The 20,453-nt window shown below is 35.2% G+C and overlaps 1 protein-coding gene across 3 annotated transcripts in view; it reads left to right on the forward strand.

The window, feature by feature from the left end:
- The first annotated feature begins 1,807 nt into the window (after nucleotides 1-1,807).
- Nucleotides 1,808-20,453, forward strand: part of LOC149528623 (uncharacterized) — a 74,167-nt gene continuing 55,521 nt past the window's right edge. Inside the window, exons 1-3 of one of the 3 annotated variants that reach the window (XM_089808538.1) lie at nucleotides 1,808-1,884; nucleotides 3,476-3,672; nucleotides 3,827-4,229. In XM_089808538.1, the coding sequence (XP_089664664.1) occupies nucleotides 4,125-4,229 (105 nt within the window). In that variant the 5' untranslated portion in view covers nucleotides 1,808-1,884; nucleotides 3,476-3,672; nucleotides 3,827-4,124. Of the gene's footprint in view, nucleotides 2,275-2,826; nucleotides 3,012-3,475; nucleotides 3,673-3,826; nucleotides 4,230-20,453 lie in introns of those variants that run through there. The other 2 variants (XM_089808537.1, XM_089808539.1) reach the window with 2 other exon arrangements.

Raw genomic sequence — 20,453 nt, forward strand, 5'->3', positions numbered from 1 at the left:
ATTTTTGATCTTTATTCCAAACCTTTAAATATGTAACCTACAGGTTTGACTAAGAGAGAATCCCTCACACATTCCTAATCACACCAATAGTTAATTATTATTTTTGAAATGAATTTAAGTTATCAAAACTTAGAGATGAAATCAAGTAAGCTTAAGACACATGCACATTATTTAATTTTGCACTTATAAAAATTAGTATGTGTACAATCATCTAAGCATTTAAATTTTTTTATATATATTACAATTTATTTGATAAAGACAAATATAAGTAGGAGATATTTTATAGAATAAGAAGAAACAATGTGCAGTAGGCTACACATTAAAAAGCCTATAGGATAGTTAGCTTGCTACTTTAACTTTAAGAAAAGAAAAAGAACCTTTGACTCTATTTCAATTCTTTTTCTATACAAGATGATGATGAACTTTCCAATATTTTCAACAACCCTTTTTTAAAAAGACCATACTAAGACATACTTTTTAAAAAGACCATACTAAGATAGAGTCAAAACATTAACATAATTACTCCTATTTTATATTAGTTGTCTTATTTGAATGAAACCTATATACATTTTTTTCTAGTAAATATATACACTTACCTTCTTATTATATTCTTATATTTAGCACTTACAATAAAATGAATTCAATTAGATTATGAGTATGAATGCATTCATTATTATTAGTTCCTCCAAAGGCAGGATACTATTGCTTCCATTCAATTAACCAATCAATTCATAGGATTTAAAAGATTAAAATAAACTTCAAATGTTTATATCTTTTTCTTATTTTTCATTATTTTATAAATCACATTTTTCGTTCACTCTATTGAACTTTACTATTTTTGATAAGGAGAAAATTCAATTTTCTTCATCAAAAGTACAAATATTTTCTAAGAACTCTATTGTGCATTAATTACAACTTTATCTTTTCCACATTTGTGACAAGTTGATTAGATTTTCAAAAAAGTAATATTTTTATCTTCTACCTCACACCACTTTGGACAAAAATGAATGTTTAATCAATATTAGTTATCACAATTTAGTTTTTCTTACCAAGTTCAAATATAGAGTTAAATGTTTTATATTTCTTATTTTAAATATATTTATTAGTTTTACATTGATGTTTATTTTTGCCAATTACAAAATGTTATTTCTTTAAGTTTACACTATGTTTTACTAGCCACTATTTTACAATCTTACTCTAATTTTTTTTAATACCACTTTACAAATTGTAAAACTAATATTACCCCTCAAACTTACTTAATATTTTGGTAGTTTGAATTAAGTAATCAACAATTTATTTTTTAAAATTAAATATTTCAACTTATAATTAAATTGGTAGAAATAATTAATTCATTATATAATATAATTTTTATTCTTATTTATATATTTCTTAAAATAATATAATTATTAATATTTTTAAAATTTCCCTTTCCCTCTATCATTCTACCTTTACTTTCCTTAATCCTTGACGATTGCCTGTCTTGTTATCTATTTGCTCAAATTTAAAAATGTTTTTTAAACCACATTTTTAAGGATATGCATATGATTTAGGAATACATTACTTAATGACGATGGGTCCAAATTCATCGGCCAACAACTGTGCGACACTAGGTCGGACCGAAACTATTAACTTTTCCGTGTATGATATTTTATTTATTGAAAATAATCTCTTATATATAAAAATTTAATCGATGTGGTGGTTTAATTTTACTGTAGACAATGGATATTAACCGTGCTGTAAAATAAATTTAAACTAGAAAAAAACAAAAACACATCAAAGTTTTACAAACAATGGAGCAAATAGCTGAAACATATAGACCATGAATCGATTCGTGTCTATTTGCCCTGTTTTTATCTTGTTCCTTCAAGGAATTTTCTATTTTAGGTCTGTATTGTAGCTGTTCTTGCTCATCCCTTTTTTATTAATTTATTCTATTTTCCAGCGTTTTAGTTACGCTTGTAATGACAGTTCGATTGACACCCACAAAACAAAAACAGTAGCTTTCTGGGCTGCCCTTTAACGTAAGACTAGATCACTATATACTACCTAGGCAGCTCGCGTAACTACACTTGGAGCAATATGGAAAAAGAAACCATTCACCTTTTAGTTTCCTTTTTTAATTACTATTTAGATATATGTTGGTTTGGGCCGCGGTATGCCAAGGGAAGATTAAGGGTGTTTACGAGGCACTGGCTATGCGAAGCCTTGCGAAGTTTGTTTGCCCCGTTCTCTGGACTGGTTTTTTTTAAAAGCTTTTGAAAAGTTCTGCTGCAAGTAAGTGTACCGTTACTGAAGAACTCTCCTTTAATGGTGTTGTTTGTATGCTGTACATGTTCTGTAAATATCATTCCATCATTATTCAACCGTTAACTATACAACTTGAGTCCTTAAGAAACGCCCACATTTTGAATACGCAAATCACTTTAAAGCCACAACTCTGTTTTGATATCGCTATCTGGATTTGGGTCTGTTTTGTGATTCTGATTTCTTTAATTTTATGATTATTAATCATAAATATGCAGTCATTTAATCATAAAGATGCAACCATGAAGTCATTAGCAGTTCGGAATTACGTATACCCAACTCATTCCTTAGGCCAGATCAGATTAAACAAGTACGGTGTAGTTTGGGTTTATTGATTCTCGGTTGTAAATATTTACTTGATGAGTATAAATGAATTTTTGTCATGCAAACGAATCGTAAGATTACGCATTGCTGACGATTTTGTCTAATCCAATCACCCTTAGGACATCTTAAACGTGGCAACTCTGCCTGTTAAACATACAAATGGAGTCATAAAAGCACATTCCTTTGAGAGTTTTGGGTACCCATATCACTCATGATAATTAAAGTAACGCTCCGGCCCGAAATCTCGGGTGTGTTCAATTGTATTTATTCATTAAATGTTTCCATAAATTAGTCCACAACAGCCGAGAATTTTTACCGAATTTGACCTCTCAAAACATATGGAGCCAAAATCAGTCAGCCCTATTCCCAAATTATCACTGCAGGTATTTTTAAAATTTGAGGAGCTCAATCTGCTTCCGAGGGGGTCTGAGCCCAAACCAGATGATGCAATTACCTTGGGAATTTCAGTTTTGGACAGTTTATTGCATTATAAGGGCATTCGCCCTGTTATGTAATATCTTCATCTGTTGAATTGATGATGTTTTAAAAATGTTAGTACATCTTAGATGCCAATAAACTCACTATAAAAGTGCCCAACTACCGATCTTTCTTCTTCATGCTTTGATTGAAGCCCAAACCAGATGATGCGGGTAGCTTGGGGGTTTCGGTTTCGGACAGCTTAATTCAAATACAAGGACATTCTTCCTTTTCCATAATAGCATCGGATGTTGGTTTTGCACTGAAATTCATTCTTGCAAATAGAAACAACTATTTTATCAATCGGTTGAAACGTTTAATGCTTGTTATTTATTTGTTGTAGACTGCCTAACGAGGTTTCTTCTGGCAGAAAATGAGTTGCAGTCAAATGAACGCTTAAGATTGAAGAAACACTCTCAGAGTATTTGGATTGGCATTGGAACTGACTTATTCAATTCCAGTGTTTAATTGAACCCAAGTGATATTCTTGAACCGTTAAGATGCTTATCTCATGACTTGATTTGGCTCATCAAGGACTTTAGTGAGCAGATAGCTTTGACTCTACAGGTATCTCATGTGTTGGTTTTTATTTGTTTAATGTTCAGAATTTAAGAATTTCTAAGCAAAAGAACAACTGTACAATACAGCTAGGAAGAACACTTAAAGCATTTGCGTATATTGGGTACTCATAAAGTGAAATCTTGATTTTTAATTTATACAGGTGATGGATGGGCCAATACCTGAACATATATTGTTGAGCCACTGTATGTAAAATTTGATTGCTTGGTAATATATTGTTTGTTCTTCCTGAGCTTATTGTTGAAGAAATACATGATACCGGAGAAGAAAAATCCAGTAGTTTGGATCCTCAGAACTCAGTCTCAATGCTTTTGCTCATCATATTCATTTGATTTTATAAAGTTGCAACCTTGTTAGAAGTTGGTACCAGTTAAAACTCTAATAAAAAGAAAGGCACACCAAATATATATTAGATTCCAAAAGAGGTGTACCTTTGGAGGATGGAGTTCACAGTAAAACCAAAAGAAGGATGCAAGGAAGGTGAAGCTTTGCCCAGTATAGCAGCTGAAAGACCAATTATTCCTGCGTTTACCTCAAGCCAAAAGGTTACACTCAACTTTAGCTAATCTGTTTGTGAATCAACGTTTGAATTTTTCCTTGTTAATACAAACAGCCTTAAAGAGGAGTGTTTAACATTGCATTTCCTTTTTTTAATCTCTTCTTTTACTGTTTGGTACCAATCCATTCTCGAGTTTTTTGCCCAGAATTGTGGGTTACCATTCACTTTTTGAATAACATTCAAATTTTCTAGGCCAAGTACACCATATATGTTGTCCTTGCATATTGAACAAGATCATAGAATGCCTCCGAGAATTGATTATTGATAAAAGTTATTAAATACCTGGGATATGCAAATGTAGAAAGTCTTACCCATTATATTTCTCTTGAAAAATGCTGCATTGGCTTCTCATAAAATGGTATATATGTTTTCTATGTTCTTACACTATCTAATGATGTATCCTTTTGAAATTATAATGCACACCCCAATAATTTCATAAAAAAATTTAAAATATTAAATAACAGAAGAAAATCCTTCCTACAAAGTGCTCTAAGGACTTATTCAAATATTGTTAATTTTCTGCCCTCCTAGTTAACTGAATTTCTACGAAAAGCAAACAGAAGGAATCCAACTCTAACAATTGAAATACTCGTAATTTACGATCACTGAGTTTCATTGACTTTCTAGGCTTATACAAATTGACTAAATCACATCTGAATGATGAATTGCAGAGAAAATTGACTAAATAAACACAGTTTTTCCAAATCTCAATCGTAGTGGCCATGGAGAGAATTTGAGGGAAATTGAAACTTGATTTTGAAGAAAACATCACAGTGAATTTTAATGGAGGATATGGAAATTTGGAACAAAGGTTAAATGGGTGCACTGTTATGCATGATGCAGAAACATGGCACCTTGTGAGGACCTCTGAAACATGTGTAGTTGGTGATTCTCTTGGTATGCATAATTGGCTGATATTTTGAAGAAACATAAATTTTTATGGAGTAAAACGATAATTTAAACTATCTTTAAGATGTATTCTAGTAATGTATTCAGCAAGGTTAGATATTTGCATACAGGGCAATAGGCTTCAACTTGTTTTAATGTCCCCAACTGGGACTTTCCTTGTTTTACCCTACTAATCCCAACTAGGGTTCCTATTGTGCTTGGAAATGGAATTTTAACTTAGTCTTTGTAATGTTGCTTACTCTAAGACTGCTAATTTCCCAATAATTAACATACATCACTATGCAGAAACAATTGATCCAAAGAACATTTGACAGTTAACAGACTTAAGCCTCAACTCTTTACTTCTCTCCTAAGCATCAACTCTAGGAAGAATGTGGAGTTGCTTGTCCTCAGGTTTTCTGGAAACCAATCTATAAACAGGCTCCCTCGAGGTATTGGGAATGCATTTTCATACCCATCTTGAAATTTTTTCCTCAAGGCATTGGAAATACGTGTCCTTACCTATCTTGGGACTCACCTACCTTCTGAGGAACTAGTCTGCATTTCACTGACAAAACTAACCTGTCCTCTTAATGACCTACAGTGAATGTTATTTATATATTAATATCTCATTTATTATCTTTCTATCTATATATAAAAGGTTCCTTAATATAATTTAGATATAATATTCTGTAAATTAGTATTTAACTCATCATAGATGCTGTAGTATCCCCATACCATGAATAAGACTATAATCGATTAAAACAAGTTTAACTTAAAGAGTAAATTTATAATCATAGAAAATGACGACAATATCCATCCCCAGCATCTCCATTGCTACAGATGTCTATGCCTGCACACCTTACAGGAACTGGACTTGTTCTTAAATTTCGGTTACTATAGAAAGCAAGGTGGAAACATAGAACATAGAACAAATACAGGCCATCATCGGGCAAGGAATATTTGATTTGGAAGTGAACATATATATGTGGACTCTAGCAAACCCATTGAAGGTTATCATATGGAGTGTTGAATGCTACAATTGGAGAGGCGACAGATGTAGAAGTTGAATAATTCTGACCCATGCTCGTACTGTCCATGTCTAATAATCACATAAGACTTCAGATAATAATTATAAGGAATTGCAGCAAACAACAACCATTATGTTGATCAACGCAGATGAACTCATAATAATTTTGCTAGGAATGACATAGACGACAAACACAAGGTGTAGATATTGGATGTTCATTTTGATTTGGGAGAATGTGGTCACTTAGATTGTAAAGACATGTTGCCATTACAATAAGAATGATTGCATGAAAATGTTTATAATGAGGTGCAATAGATATGTGGATTGGGCATCACTTCTGATACATATATCAGGCATCATATATTTTCCATCATACAAGCTGATTGGTATTATTGGGCTGGCAAATTGTTAATGATAACCATTCATGACTAAGTTCATCAAATAATCTTGAATGATTATTTGATGAACAACATAATTACCAATTGTTATGAAGGGTGATGCCCTTCCACCCGCACCCTCTCATAGTTCGATGCACATATATAGACAAACCGATCGGCTCACCAAGTGGCAGTGAAGAATTCATATTTGATAACTTATATATTCCCTTGTGGAAGCGCTCGATCAAGAGCATAGAAGGTTGCTATAGCAACCGCTGTTGCAAGTTTTTCATCTATTTATCAGAGGCGACATCCTTTAAAGAAGCATAAACAATTATTGCCATATCAGAGACGACTTCGAAGTCCAGAGAATCAGTGCATAGACAGTTCAAGAATATCAGAGACAGCCTATATCTCTGCCAGTGAACATCATATCCACCTGTATATGCAGCGTGGATTATATACGAAAGATCAGAGACAGCCATTCAAGTTATTGAGCATATTCTACATTGTTGTATCAGATGCAGCCTTTGCATATTCATATACTGCATTCTTGAGAGTATACTATACAGAGATTCAGCATTTGCATTTGGAATTACCAGTAGTTTACATTTTATTGAGATTGTAATGTATATGTATTTGTATATTTAATATTTAAATCAGTTACAACAATTACTTCCTTTATAAATTGAAGTCTGGATCAATAATTAATTATTCAAGTAGGAATTTTATATATTCAGTAGTGTCTCATACATTGCAAAAAGGGGACATTGCATATGCTTGCCAGTAATATAATAAAATTCATCTCCTTTGATGAACACTAATTATAAATAATAATTCTCATCATTCTTTTCTGATCTTTACCAAAATACATATTCTGATCATTGCCTCCTACCTCTTGAATGAGTTCGATCTTCCATTTTATCTTTCATGTACCTTTGGCAAAGGTCGTGCCACTAAAGATTTGTGACTTGTCTTTAATAAATAGTCACTTCTTGACCATGATTGCACTGCTTGACTTAACTAAATCTTTATTATTCTTTTGCCTCAGTATTGACATCATTTACTGAATCACTGTCCTACATGGATTGATTAGCAAATCTCTAATATAATAGCTGATGTTTAGTCTTCAATAATTTTGATAAATTAATTCCATATCCTTATGGCCCATCTTTTTCTTTGATTGGTTTTCTCCTCATGATATATCATTCTTGTTGGCCGCAGTTTAGTCAGTGGGAATAATAATTTATGTTTTGATTAGTAATGGCAATGTAATGGAAGTTGGTTCTCGAGTAGTTGTAGTAGGAATAGATGGTTGGAAGGCCCAACCAATCATTGGGTACTCTATAAATGTAATCTGGCATTGAAAGGATGGTACTGTTGTTTTATGACATTACATGGAATAAAGCTTATCATTCTACCAATATTATTTGTATGGTTTGTATTCTGATTTTTGTGTTTCTTATAATATTTTGCAAATGTTTTGGTTTACTCTGTACAATATCCATACCTCAAAGGGACTAAACATTTTGGTGCCATTGCCTGTTCAAACTTGTGGATTAGAAAAATAAAAGGCATGATGGTAGTGGGAGGACCATTTGAATAGCAAGTGATGGTGACGTAGAAGAAGAGGAAGTAACAAGGGAAGATCAATTGGCACAAGACCTAGTGCATGCATGGGAAGTTTTGGTTGACCAGCACATGCAGAGGGAAGCTTGCCAGAGAGTGGTCCTTGAAGGCACGGTTTGCAACGAACTCTCAGTGTGACCATCTGTCTATGATCTTCTTGGAAGTATCCCAAGTTTGCTGGCATGAAACTTGGTCGAAGTAGAAGAACAACATGCACCAAGGTAATAGGAACAACATCAATAACATATATTGCAACAGTACAAAGAGAGGAATTGGAGGGAGGAGGAGGAGCGTGGCACAAGTCGTACACAACTCAAATAATTAATGCCCCTTCTGTTGAACAAGGACAGAAGGTGACTTACTAGGATAGAGACAAAAGTAGAGAGGGAAGCAGAACTTCCATATGAAAATCTCTGCAAATCTAGGAGCAAAGTGAGAGGTGGTAACGATTGTAGAGAAAAGTTGAAGATTTGTAAGTTCACCATGAAGTAAGAGCCAAAGTGTTAGTCAAAGTTGGAGTGGTAGATGACAAAAGCCTATTAGCAAGGAAGGCCGAAATTGCTACAAGGCAAATGTGGGAAGAAATATCATAGAACTGATGCAGTAGCTTTTAGTGACTTTTTGGTGGAGGAGCTTATAGTGGCTTTTTAAGATTTTAGTGGCTTTCTTAGTTGTTTTTAGAAAAAAATAAATTATTAATAACTTTGAAATATTATTTCCAATTTCGAATGTTGGTAGTTCATGTTATTTTAGTTTTAGGAAGCTTCGCGAAAAAAATTCAGCATTTTTTCAAGTTGTTTAAAAAATTACCAAAAATGGCAAAAAAATAGTTTTATGAAAAAACTGCCAAAAAATGGTAATTTCGGATTTGTATTTTCTCTCATTTTAGGATAAGAGAAGTTGGAAGAGTAATAAAGAAGAATTCAAAATTCTAAAATTTATTTTGTTTAATTTACTTGGGCTGCATCATCTGGTATCAGAGCTCAGAACGTCTGGAAAAAGGAGATCTTTGTAGTTTTGTGTTTACGAGTTTATGTTTATGCAGGTTGAGAAGAGGAATTAGTTTCCAAAAGAGTAGGTGGAGAAGAGAAATGACCTAGGTAAGGAAAAGACAAAGGGAAAACAAGGTCAATGAACTTTCTTGAGGAGATGGATTTATTGAAGAAGTATTTCTAGGCTAAGGATTCATTAAAGAAGAAAGAAGAAAAGAAAAGATAAAGAGAGGAAGAGAAAGGAGGAAGAGATGAGGCGATTAGAGTTGATAGAATTTAAGAGAAATACAACAAAGTTTGGAGTGATTAGGAAAGCTACTAGAACTAGAAATGCAAAAATGGTAGCTAAGAGTTAAGAAGCAGATTACATGGCCTGTTAAAAAGAGATTTCAGAAGAGGAAGGACCAAAAAAATATTGGAGGAAGAGGTAGAAAATAAAATGGTAAGTATACCTATGAGTCTTTTGACATCAAGCATTGAAGAAGACAAGGTAAACACAATTCCAAAAGAGTCTTATTGTCATTTTCAATTACTTGAATCTAATGTTTCAACTAAGCAAGTGGAAATGCATGCTGATAATAAGGTTTCTAATGAAGATTTTTCAGATTTACTTGTTAATGAGGTTTATGCAAGCTTGCAAGGGTATTGTGTGAATATCTATGCTAATGGTGAATATGCTGATATATTATATGTTGAAGACATTAGTGGTGATGGTACAGAAATATATGCAAAAGAAACAAGATTTTGGATTCTAAAGGCCGAGAGGACACTGAATAGAATATGGGTTACAGAAAACAAGAGGAAGAGGGATCCAATGACAGTTGGAACGATGAGGATAAAATGTCAAATAATTGGAAGACTAGAAAGAAGAAGCAAACACATATTCAAGAAGACTTGAATTTCTTTTGTTTGGGCCAGTAAAATTAATATTTGGTACAATGGGAAGGATAAGAACCAGAAAAGAAGCATGCATTAAAAAACAACTTGTAGGAGTTGCATTCTTTTTAACTAGAGGAGAATGAAGCAGTAGCTGTTAGTGGCTTTTTAAGATTTTTGTGGCTTTCTTAGTTTTTTAGAAAAAAAAATATTAATAACTCGAAATATTATTTCTAAATTCAAATTTTAGCTGGCAGTTCATCTTATCTCAGTTTTAGGAAGCTTCACAAGAAAAAATTCAGTCAGATTTTTTCAAGTTGTTTAGAATTACCAAAAATGGAGAAAAAACAGTTTTAGAAGAAATTGCCAAAAATGGTAATTTCGGATTTGTATTTAAATTTCTATTTTCTTTCATTGTAGGAGTTGAGAAGCTGGAAGACTAATAAAAAGAAGAATTCATAATTCTCAAATTTATTTTGTATTTTTTTCTCTATTATGTTTCTCTTAATTATTTGAGGAATTTTGGTGTGCATTAGAAGCTATCACTCTTGGGTGAGGTAGAGGAGCACCTTGCTGACCAAGTGAGCAATCCTTAAATGCAGAAGTTGACCAACGAAGAGGGCTTAGAATTTGATCCCGTACCAAGTAAACTATCCCTATCATCCACACAGGGGGAAAACCATGAAGAGAAAAACCTCCATAGGGAAGTAGCAAACCTATTTGAAGACACTCTATTGGGTTTTAAGAACTTGGTAATATTAGAGGTACCAAGAATAGGGGGACTAGAACCAAAAACTTCAAGGAGGAGGGAGTATTGTTACAAGGTAATCAAGGTGTGAAGAACACTGGGGGAGGGGTAGAGAGCTCGAATATGGTCGAAGATGCCAGTGAAGCAGAAGTACACGGAGAAAGAGAAAACCCATCCAATTCCTACACACAACATGGAAGTGGCTATCTACCTGACCAAATCAACCGTATTTGACAATTTAATTGTAATTATTAAACAAATTAAATCCAGAAGTTGACCGACGAAGAGGGCTTAGAATTTGACTTCGTACCAAGTGAACTATCCCTATTATCCACATAGGGGGAAAACCACGAAGAGAAAAACCTCCATAAGGAAGTAGCGAACCTATTTGAAGACTCTCTATTGGGTTTTAAGAACTTGGTAATATTAAAGGTATCAAGAATAGGGTGACTAGAACCAAAAACTTCAAGGAGGAGGGAGTATTGGTATAAGGTAATCAAGGCGTGAACAACACTGGGGGACGGGTAGAGAGCTCAAATGTGGTTGAAGGTGCCAGTGAAGAAGTACACGGAGAAAAAAGCATAGCCATCCAAGTCCAACACACAACATGGAAGCGGCTATGCACCCGACCAAATCAATTGCATTTGACAATTTGATTGTAATTATTAAACAAATTAAAAACTAGAAATTGTTTTTGATTCATGATTTAATTAATAAATATTATAAAATGATCAAATATGGTTGATTTGGTTAGCTGCATAGACGCTTCCCACACAACATACCAACCAAATGAGAAAAATGGTGAGTACCCCAAAGAAAAAAAACCTCCCTAAATTCTCAGAGGATGGGTAAGAGGGCCCTACCCGCCACAGTAAAACATGTGTAACCATATGGGAGGCTAATGACCAAGATGAGCATAAATAATGGTTGAAGGCATTCCTTGCCACATTATATTGGGTCACCATCGATTGGTACACAGATCTCCCAAGAATGTACAAAACATCTTGTGATGACTTGAAGAGTGTGTTTTAGGAAGAATTCAAACTAGTTGATCAGGTGATAGATCTACAACACTAGAAAAGGGAAGAATGAGATTGTATGATCCTACCATTGTAGGCTGAAAGAACTCATTGGTAAATTGGAAAATAAGCCAACAGACGGAATAAAAAAAAAGGTGGTTCATTGAAGAATTGACTCAATCCTTCCAGAAGAAAATGAATGTGGCACCCCGTTCTTCCTACACAAATGCTTACAACTTTGTAATGAACATTGAGAATGAAATCAAGACATGCCGAGGGAAGAAAAAAACCAGCGATGATGATAGTACAAATGATGATAGTGATAGAGAACCCAAGACCGTACATGCTTTTTGAAAATGGATGATGCAAATGATGAGGGTGTTGAGAGCCAAGCTACAAGGGATGACAAACAATTGTGGTGTACAAACTGTAAAGTTGAAGGTCAGATAAAGGTTAATTGCCCAAAGAAGTCATTATGTGACATGTTCCAAGTATTGGGACACTCCATAAAGGAATGCCCATAAAACTTGAGGCTAGGAGCACCGAAGTGCTCTTAAATCAAGGAGAGCATACAACTCCACCTACCACACCACCAATACCTACAAACTATCCTCGTTAGGTGGGTACTGCAAGAACTAGTGAGGAAACAACAATAATATAAAAAAAACACACTTAGAAGCTGTACCTAGTACAATGTGAAGGGGTGACCCATGATATAGTGTCGTATATGTAACAAGTGGGATCACTTCATGTGGGATTGTCAACGTGGGCAGGGAGGTGGGAGTATTTTGTGTAAGGATTGTGGCTCAAGCAACCATGAGCATACTAATTGGCGCAAACAAAAAAGGGTAAACATGTTAGACATTACAAAACCAGAGGAGGATGTGCTGACAATTATGAGGATGTAGGTGAGAAAGGCCTTGTACCCTAATCCTTGTAGTAGGAAAGAAAGGTTGAGAGAATAAAAAACTCACATTAGATAGGCAACGAAGGAGGAACAAATGATGTCACATGGCATTACCAACATTGACCTCCTGTTAGTGGCTGAAACAAACATTATGTAGCAAATGTTGCAAGCTACCATACCCATAAGGGTGATAGACCTTCTAGATACCGTGCCTCAATTAAAGGTGGCAATTACTAATGTGGTTGGTAGTAACAATGACGACCAAAATAATGGTAGGTTGACTGACACTGGGATGTTGCCCAAGTAGCAAAAGGACAATCCCACCATAGATTCAAAGTTACTGGTGTTTGGCATGGGGAAGATGTTGACAGTGGTTGAAATAAAAATCATGGGACACAAATTGACAAACACTATTATAGATGGAGGGTCTGATGTAAATGTATTATTGGGGTAAATATGGAAAACACTTGACAAGCCAACACTTAGGCCGCCAATCTTCCATTGGTGGGTGCCAACCAACACAATATCACACCAATTAGAACATTTATGGTCCCAAAGGTAGTAATTGGAACCCAATAGTTCTTTTTGGACTTTGTGATCATTTCATTTGAAAAGAAGGGGTACAATGCCCTTCTAGAAAGAGTCTAGCTGATCACAACAAGGGCCAATCACAACTAGAAGATGAGCACACTCATTTGAGAGTGACGATGAGAAGTATGCCATTGACTTACAAAACTAGGCAGCCAGACATGAGTTGGCATTAGGTTTTGAGTCTGAAGGAGTAGAATTTGACACAGAATTAGGGATGGAACCCAATGACAAAGGGATACTGAAGCCAGAATACTGTTTAGAGGATGAAACCAGTTCCCTCAATGGGTTGTTCCACTGGTAATTGGAAGATTATGAAGTCTTCCATATAGATTGCAACATGTTGGGAATCAAAGAAGTAGCATAGAAAGTGAACATGTTCCCCTTGGAGTACGAAAAATACGAGGTAGATGGGGCGAGGGTGGATGAAACATTGACCCACTAATATGAGAAGGACAAAATAGTAAAGTATGAGGAATCAAGCATAGAGAAGGTGAACTTAGGAAGGAGGACAACTCGAATGTAATCTTGGTAGGGGATGATTGGGACCACATATTGATACAATGACATTTAGGATATTTTTGGAATATAGAGATGGGTTTGCTTGGACATACAAGGACTCGAAAGGAGTATTGCCATAGTTGTGCATCCATCAAATTTTGCTCATAGCAGGGGCACAACCTTTATGGAAGAGACCATACCGCATAAGCAAGAACTATGTTGCCAAGTTATAGGAAGAAATAGAGAAGATGTTGGATGCAAGAATTATTTTCAAAGTACAAACCAACAAATGGGTGTTGTCCATTCTCATCTTCTTGAAGAAAGAAGCAAACCAAATCCGGATTTGTTTGGACTTTAGTCGTCTTGATGTGGTCACCATTAAGGATCCCTTACCCATCCTTTTTCATTGATAGCATATTAGTAGAGGTGGCAGGGCATGGGATGTACTCATTCGTGGACAGGCTCTCGGGCTATAATCAGATTAGTATTGTCAAGGAAGATATATTAAAACCCATGTTTGTGGTCAAGGACACAATGAATGCAAACAATAGGATGCCCTTTGGATTGTGCAATGCCCCTACTACCTTTTAGAGCATGATACTGCATATTTTTGGCAAGATGTTAGTTGACAATTTAAAGTCTAACCTTGATGATTGGTCCATACACAATGGGAAAGAAACCTCACGACATTGATGGAGTGCATGGAACGGTGTCAGAGGGCATGACTAACATTCAACCCAAAGAAGTGTTGGTTTATGGTACCACAAGCTAAGTTGCTTGGTCACATGTTTGTAATGAAGGGTTGAAGACAAACCCCGACAAGATAGGTTTATCATTCAAATTTAGAGCCCAGGATTGTTACTGGAGTAAAATCTTTCTTAGGGCATTTTTATTATTTCTACTCAACAAGCTAAAAAGGGTGTACACGTCGCAAGAGGACTCAAAGAATTGAAATCCAGACTGGTAAGTGCACCTATTCTTGTGTACCTAGACAGGGACAAGGAATTCCATGTGCACATGGATTCCTCAAATTGTGCCATTGGTGCTATATAGGCACAAGCCCATATCGAAGGGTTGGACCATGCCATATTTTTTGTCAACCATTTGTTGTCAAGGGCTGAGAGAAACATAAAAATAACCACTAGGCATGGTGTATGTCATACAAATTTTTGGACATTGCTTCCTTGCCACGCCATTCCCATTCTATATAGATCACTAGGTATTGATGTGCTTGGCGAACAAGTCAATCATACAAGGTTAAGCCGGTGGTTTCTACTCCAAGAATTCACTTTCACTATTGTGGTATGGCTTGGATAAAGCCATGTCATCGCAGACCAATTTTCAAGGAAATAATTGGAAGAGCCTTTAGAGGGGGGTAAATGAGGACTTTCAAGATGCTCTATCTATTCCATATTGTAGTCCTACCTTCTTGGTATGAGAACATTGCTCAATGTCTATCCACTTCCACATTTCCTCGAGATATACCACCAAGTAAAAGAAGGAAGTTGGCCTTGAAAAGAAAAAAGTTTCAACTCATCAACTGGTTGTTGTACGAGATGGGACCCAACCAAGTGTTGCACAAGTAAGTTATGGAGGAAGAAATTCCAAGTGTAATGAAGGAATCAAAGGATGGGTTGGATGGAGGGGGCATAGGGTCGGATGCCATTGCACGCAAGGTACCATTCGCAGGGTTGTGGTGCTTGACTTTGCACATAGATGCTCGCGAGTACTTAGTTGTGATACCTTCCAGATGGTAGGTAAACCATTGAAATGAGATTTCACGCCTTTGATTGCATCACCACCACACAAGTTATTTAAGAGGCAGGGTCTTCATTTTTTGGGACCATGAAGGTAAGCACTATGCGTAGGTGTTGGTACATCGTGGTGGCCACAAAGTTCCTCACAAAATCGGAAGAGTCAGGGCTCTACTTGATAACACTGTACTGAGTACAACGAGATTTTTGTACGAACATATTGTGACCCAATTTGGCATACCAATCCAGATCACGAGTGACCAAAGGGTGCACTTTGTGAACCAAGTGATATGTACAATGTCACTAGACTTCAAGATATTCCACAACTTGTCAAATCTGTACTACTTTAAAGAAAATGTCCAAGTGGAGTCAACAAACGAAGTATTGGTATCTATTTTATACAAGACATGCAAAGTGGAACAAGAAGACTGGGAAGAGAGGCTCCCTGTCATACTATAAACATATCGTACTAAATACAAGGTCATGACGGGGCACACACCCTTCTAGTTGATGTAATCCAAATTGAATCGTATTCTACATATGATGATCACTGCATCAAAACCAATGTTCATATATTTATTTTCATCTGAGATCATATCTCAGTAATGATCGAGATATATTCTGATCCTTATTTGTTTAGATCAGTATCAATCTGCATTTTTATCATTATTGGGCTGTGATTGAATCGACACCATTATGATCATTGATATATGATTAGACTTTTGTTATGTCTAAATAAACATCGAGTAGGTATGATAGTGAAAAACTGAATGGGTATGACAGTGAATGGCCATGTCTCCATTGGGAGACATGCCCATTCAATCTCACACCCTTCCTTGACATATATATGTTTGATCTGCCCGATCTTGCTAGGCATGGAAATCTATTAATGCAAAGCATATGTGAAGGAACATTAGCATCACAATTTGAAGAATAATCTCTATTATATTGCTGTAGAGTAAATACATAGATTCTGAAGTAAATCAGAACCATTGCCATTAAAGTTTGAACCTGCAAATAAAATCATTCATCAGTCAGCATTATACTGAAATTGCAAACATATTCTGAAATCTGATATAAACCTAGTATAACTTTACATGGTATCAGAGCCTCATTAAGGAAAGATCATATTAAGTTTGAGAATTCAGATTCACATCTTGAATCACAGTCAAATATTATTCTTCTAAAATGTCAAACATGATAAGATTTGAAGACTGTCTTGCAAATGCTGACAACTTCGAATAACAATGTTGCTAAAAGAGAACAAGTTAGAATCTTTTGCGAAAGAAGAAAAGGAAGAACCAAAGATGATCCAGAGAAAACTCAATGGATTGAGAACAATGAAAAGGCCATGAAAATTATAGTGCATGCAGTTCGAGATCATGTAGTACATATAGTAGCAAAACATGAAACAACATACTGCATGTTCAAAGCCCTCGAAAATGTATTTGTAGTAAACAATACTAGGAGAAAACATGCCCTTAAGAGACAAATGAATCATATAAGCATGAATAAAGGAGAATCAGTAATGCATTCTTCTTGAGAATCACTAAATTAAGAGATCAATTGTCATCGGTTGGATACGAAATTGACAATCAAGAGTTATCCCTAATAGCATTAGGAGGACTACCAAATTCATGGGAACCATTTGTACAGGGTATAAGTGCGAGATCTAAACTTTCAAAATTGGATCGATTAAGATCTGATTGTCTTCAAGAAGAGTCAAGACAAATGACTAAAGGAAAACAAAAGCCTATACATGAAGACATTCATGTTTAAGAAGAAGAACCTTAAAAGGAAAAGGAATTTTCATGGAAAGGGATCTTCCAAACAAAAGAAAGACCTGTCTAAAATCCAATGTTTCAGATGTGATCAATATCGACATTATGCACTAAATTGCCCTGATCGATCAAAACTTCAAGCCTCATTTACCAAAACTGATATCTCAAATGATGATCAAGATCTTGAGAAGTGTGCCTTCTACTCAACATTGTCTAGTCAAGTGTCAAACAAATCCAACACTTGGATAATTGATAGTGGATCTTCGAGGCACATCACAGGATATTCAGACAACCTAGAAAGATGCAAATAGAAACAGACAAAGTAGTTGCAATTGGGGATGATTCTGCACATATCGTGAAAGGGAGTGGGACATGCTCTATCAAACTAAAATCAAGAAACTCTATTCAACTCTTTGGAGTACTATATGTACTAGGTATTAATAGAAACTTAATATCTATATCAGCCCTTGAAGATGATGGATAGGGTTACATTCATGTAAGGTAAAGTACTAGCATGGGCAAAGAGTTCAACTATAAAGAAGGCTCAAACTATAGGTATGAAACAAGGACTGCTATATGAACTTTGCACTAAATCTAACCAAGCTCTTAGTCATGAGACCTTGACTCAAATGATATCTGGCATCGAAGATTAGGTCATGTCAACTTTCGTGCCCTAACCTCTATGGGGAAGTTAGTAACTGGACTACCTAAATTAAGTCAATTTCATAATGAATCTTGTAAAGTTTGTGCCTTGGGGAAAAACACCAAAAATTCATTTCCTGACAGTTTGAGTAAAACTAAAGACGTGTTAGAATTAGTACACTCTAACGTATGTGGATCCATGTCAATACCATCCTTAGGAGGATTTTTGTACTATGTGATATTTGTTGATGACTTCTCTAGGAAGACGTGGATGACTCTGATGAGATTCTTAGAAAGTTTAAAGAATTCAAAGCTATGACTAAAAACTCCTTAGGAAAGAAAATCAAAATTCTAAGAACAGATAGTGGAAAAGAATATACTTTGAAATATCTAAAGAATTTTATACAAATGTTGGGATTAAGAGGGAGTTCATAGTTCCCTACAACTCTCAACATAATAGGGTTGCTGAGAGGAAAAATAAAGCTATTGTAGAAGCTACCAGGGCTATGATATATGATCAAAATTTGAGCATGTCATTTTGGGTTGAAGCATCTAATATAGCAGTCTATATTCAAAACAGATGTCCTTTCTCACATTTGGACAACAAAACTCTTGAAGAAGCCTTTTCAGGTGTAAAACCAGACATTAGTCATTTGAAGATATTTGGATGCGCTGTTTACATCCATGTACCTAAAGAGAAAAGGACAAAATTAGAACCTATTGGAAGGAAAGGAATCCTTATTGGTTATAGCAAAACTGCAAAGGGTTACAGAGTATACATACTTGGACAAAAACAAATAGAACTCGATAGACATGTCATATTTGAAGAAGACATTGCCTTCAAAAGAACAAAAGGTTCAAATGAAATAGAGATTTATGACACACCTAAAACCATAGAAGAGGTTCCCACTCTTGAGGTTCAGAGGGAGTACCCAAAAGAGACCTTTCCTGAGATTCAAAAAAAGAATCTTGACAATAATCCTTATAGGCCACTTCAGGCAAGAAAGATAATAGAGGAAGGGGATCAATTTGCAGCACCTAAAGGAACATTCAGAGAAAGCGAAAGACCTTGCAAATTAACATATAATGCTTTAATGTGTGAGATTCCTAACTCTGAACCTTCTAATGTTTTTGAAGTTATCAAGCATCAAGTTTGGAAAGATGCTATGATAGAAGAATACCAATCAATACTAAATAATGATGTTTGTGATATAGTTCCTAGACCAAAAGAGAAATCTGTTGTTTCATCCAAATGACTCTTCAAAGTTAAACATGTTGCAGATGACAGCATTGAAAAACATAAAGCATGATTTGTAGCTAGAGGATTCTCCCAAAAGGAAGGAATCAATAATGAAGAAACGTTTGCGCCAGTTGCTAGATATACCTCAGTTAGAGTAGTAATAGCCATTGTCGCTGCCAAAGGCTAGAAAATTCATCAAATGGATGTGAAAACTGCCTTTCTAAATGAAACTATTGAGGAAGAAGTACATTTAGAGAAACTTGAAGGCTTTGTGATTCATGATGTAGCCTCTTATGTTTGTAAATTGAAGAAAGCTCTATATGGACTCAAACAGGCTCCCTGAGCCAGGTATGAAAGAATTGATAAATATCTATTGAGTCTTGGATTCTCCAAGAAAGATGCCAATCCAAATCTTTATTTTATAGCAACTAATGGTGATATGTTGATACTAATCCTTTATGTTGATGACCTTCTGATTATAGGAGAAGACCACCTCATTAATTAGTGTAAGAAAGAATTGGCTTTTGAATTTGACATGAAGGACTAAGGGATTCTTCATTACTTCCTTGGATTGGAAGTCCAACAGAAGTCAAGGAACATCTTCCTAGATTAAGAGAAGTACACTATTGATATCCTGACAAGATTTGGAATGTGGAACTGTTCAACACCTATGGAAACCAATTTACACAAACTAAAAGAAGCAATTGTTGAATCTAGACTTATAGATCCTACTCTATATAGACAGATAATTGGATCTTTGATGTATCTTGTGAATACTCAATCAAATATCTGCTATGTCATGAATGCTTTGAGTTAGTTCATATGTAAATCTTGAGAAGTACATCTTGTTGTTGTGCAACATATAATGAGGTACCTTCAGGATACCATTGGGCATGGACTTAATTATGACAATACCAGTTTGGAATTGTATGGATATACGAATTCTAATTGGGCCGGAAGCGTGACTGATTGGAAAAGCACATTAGGATGTTGTTTCAGTTTGGGATCAGCTATGATCTCATGGATTTGTAGGAAGCAATCTTTAGTTGCTTAGAGTTCAACTGAAGTAGAATACATTGCAACTGCAATGGGAGCAAGAGAAGTAATATGGCTTTCAAAATTGCTTGTGGGACTATTTGGTGAGCCTCTGAAGCCGACCATCATTTACTGTGATAATCAAAGTTGCATCAAATTATCCGTGAATTCGGTATTTCATGATAGATCAAAGCATATAGAGA

This window comes from Cupressus sempervirens, chromosome 11, assembly GCF_028749045.1.
Source record: "Cupressus sempervirens isolate cs-2001-9-10 chromosome 11, ASM2874904v1, whole genome shotgun sequence".
Lineage (NCBI taxonomy): Eukaryota > Viridiplantae > Streptophyta > Pinopsida > Cupressales > Cupressaceae > Cupressus > Cupressus sempervirens.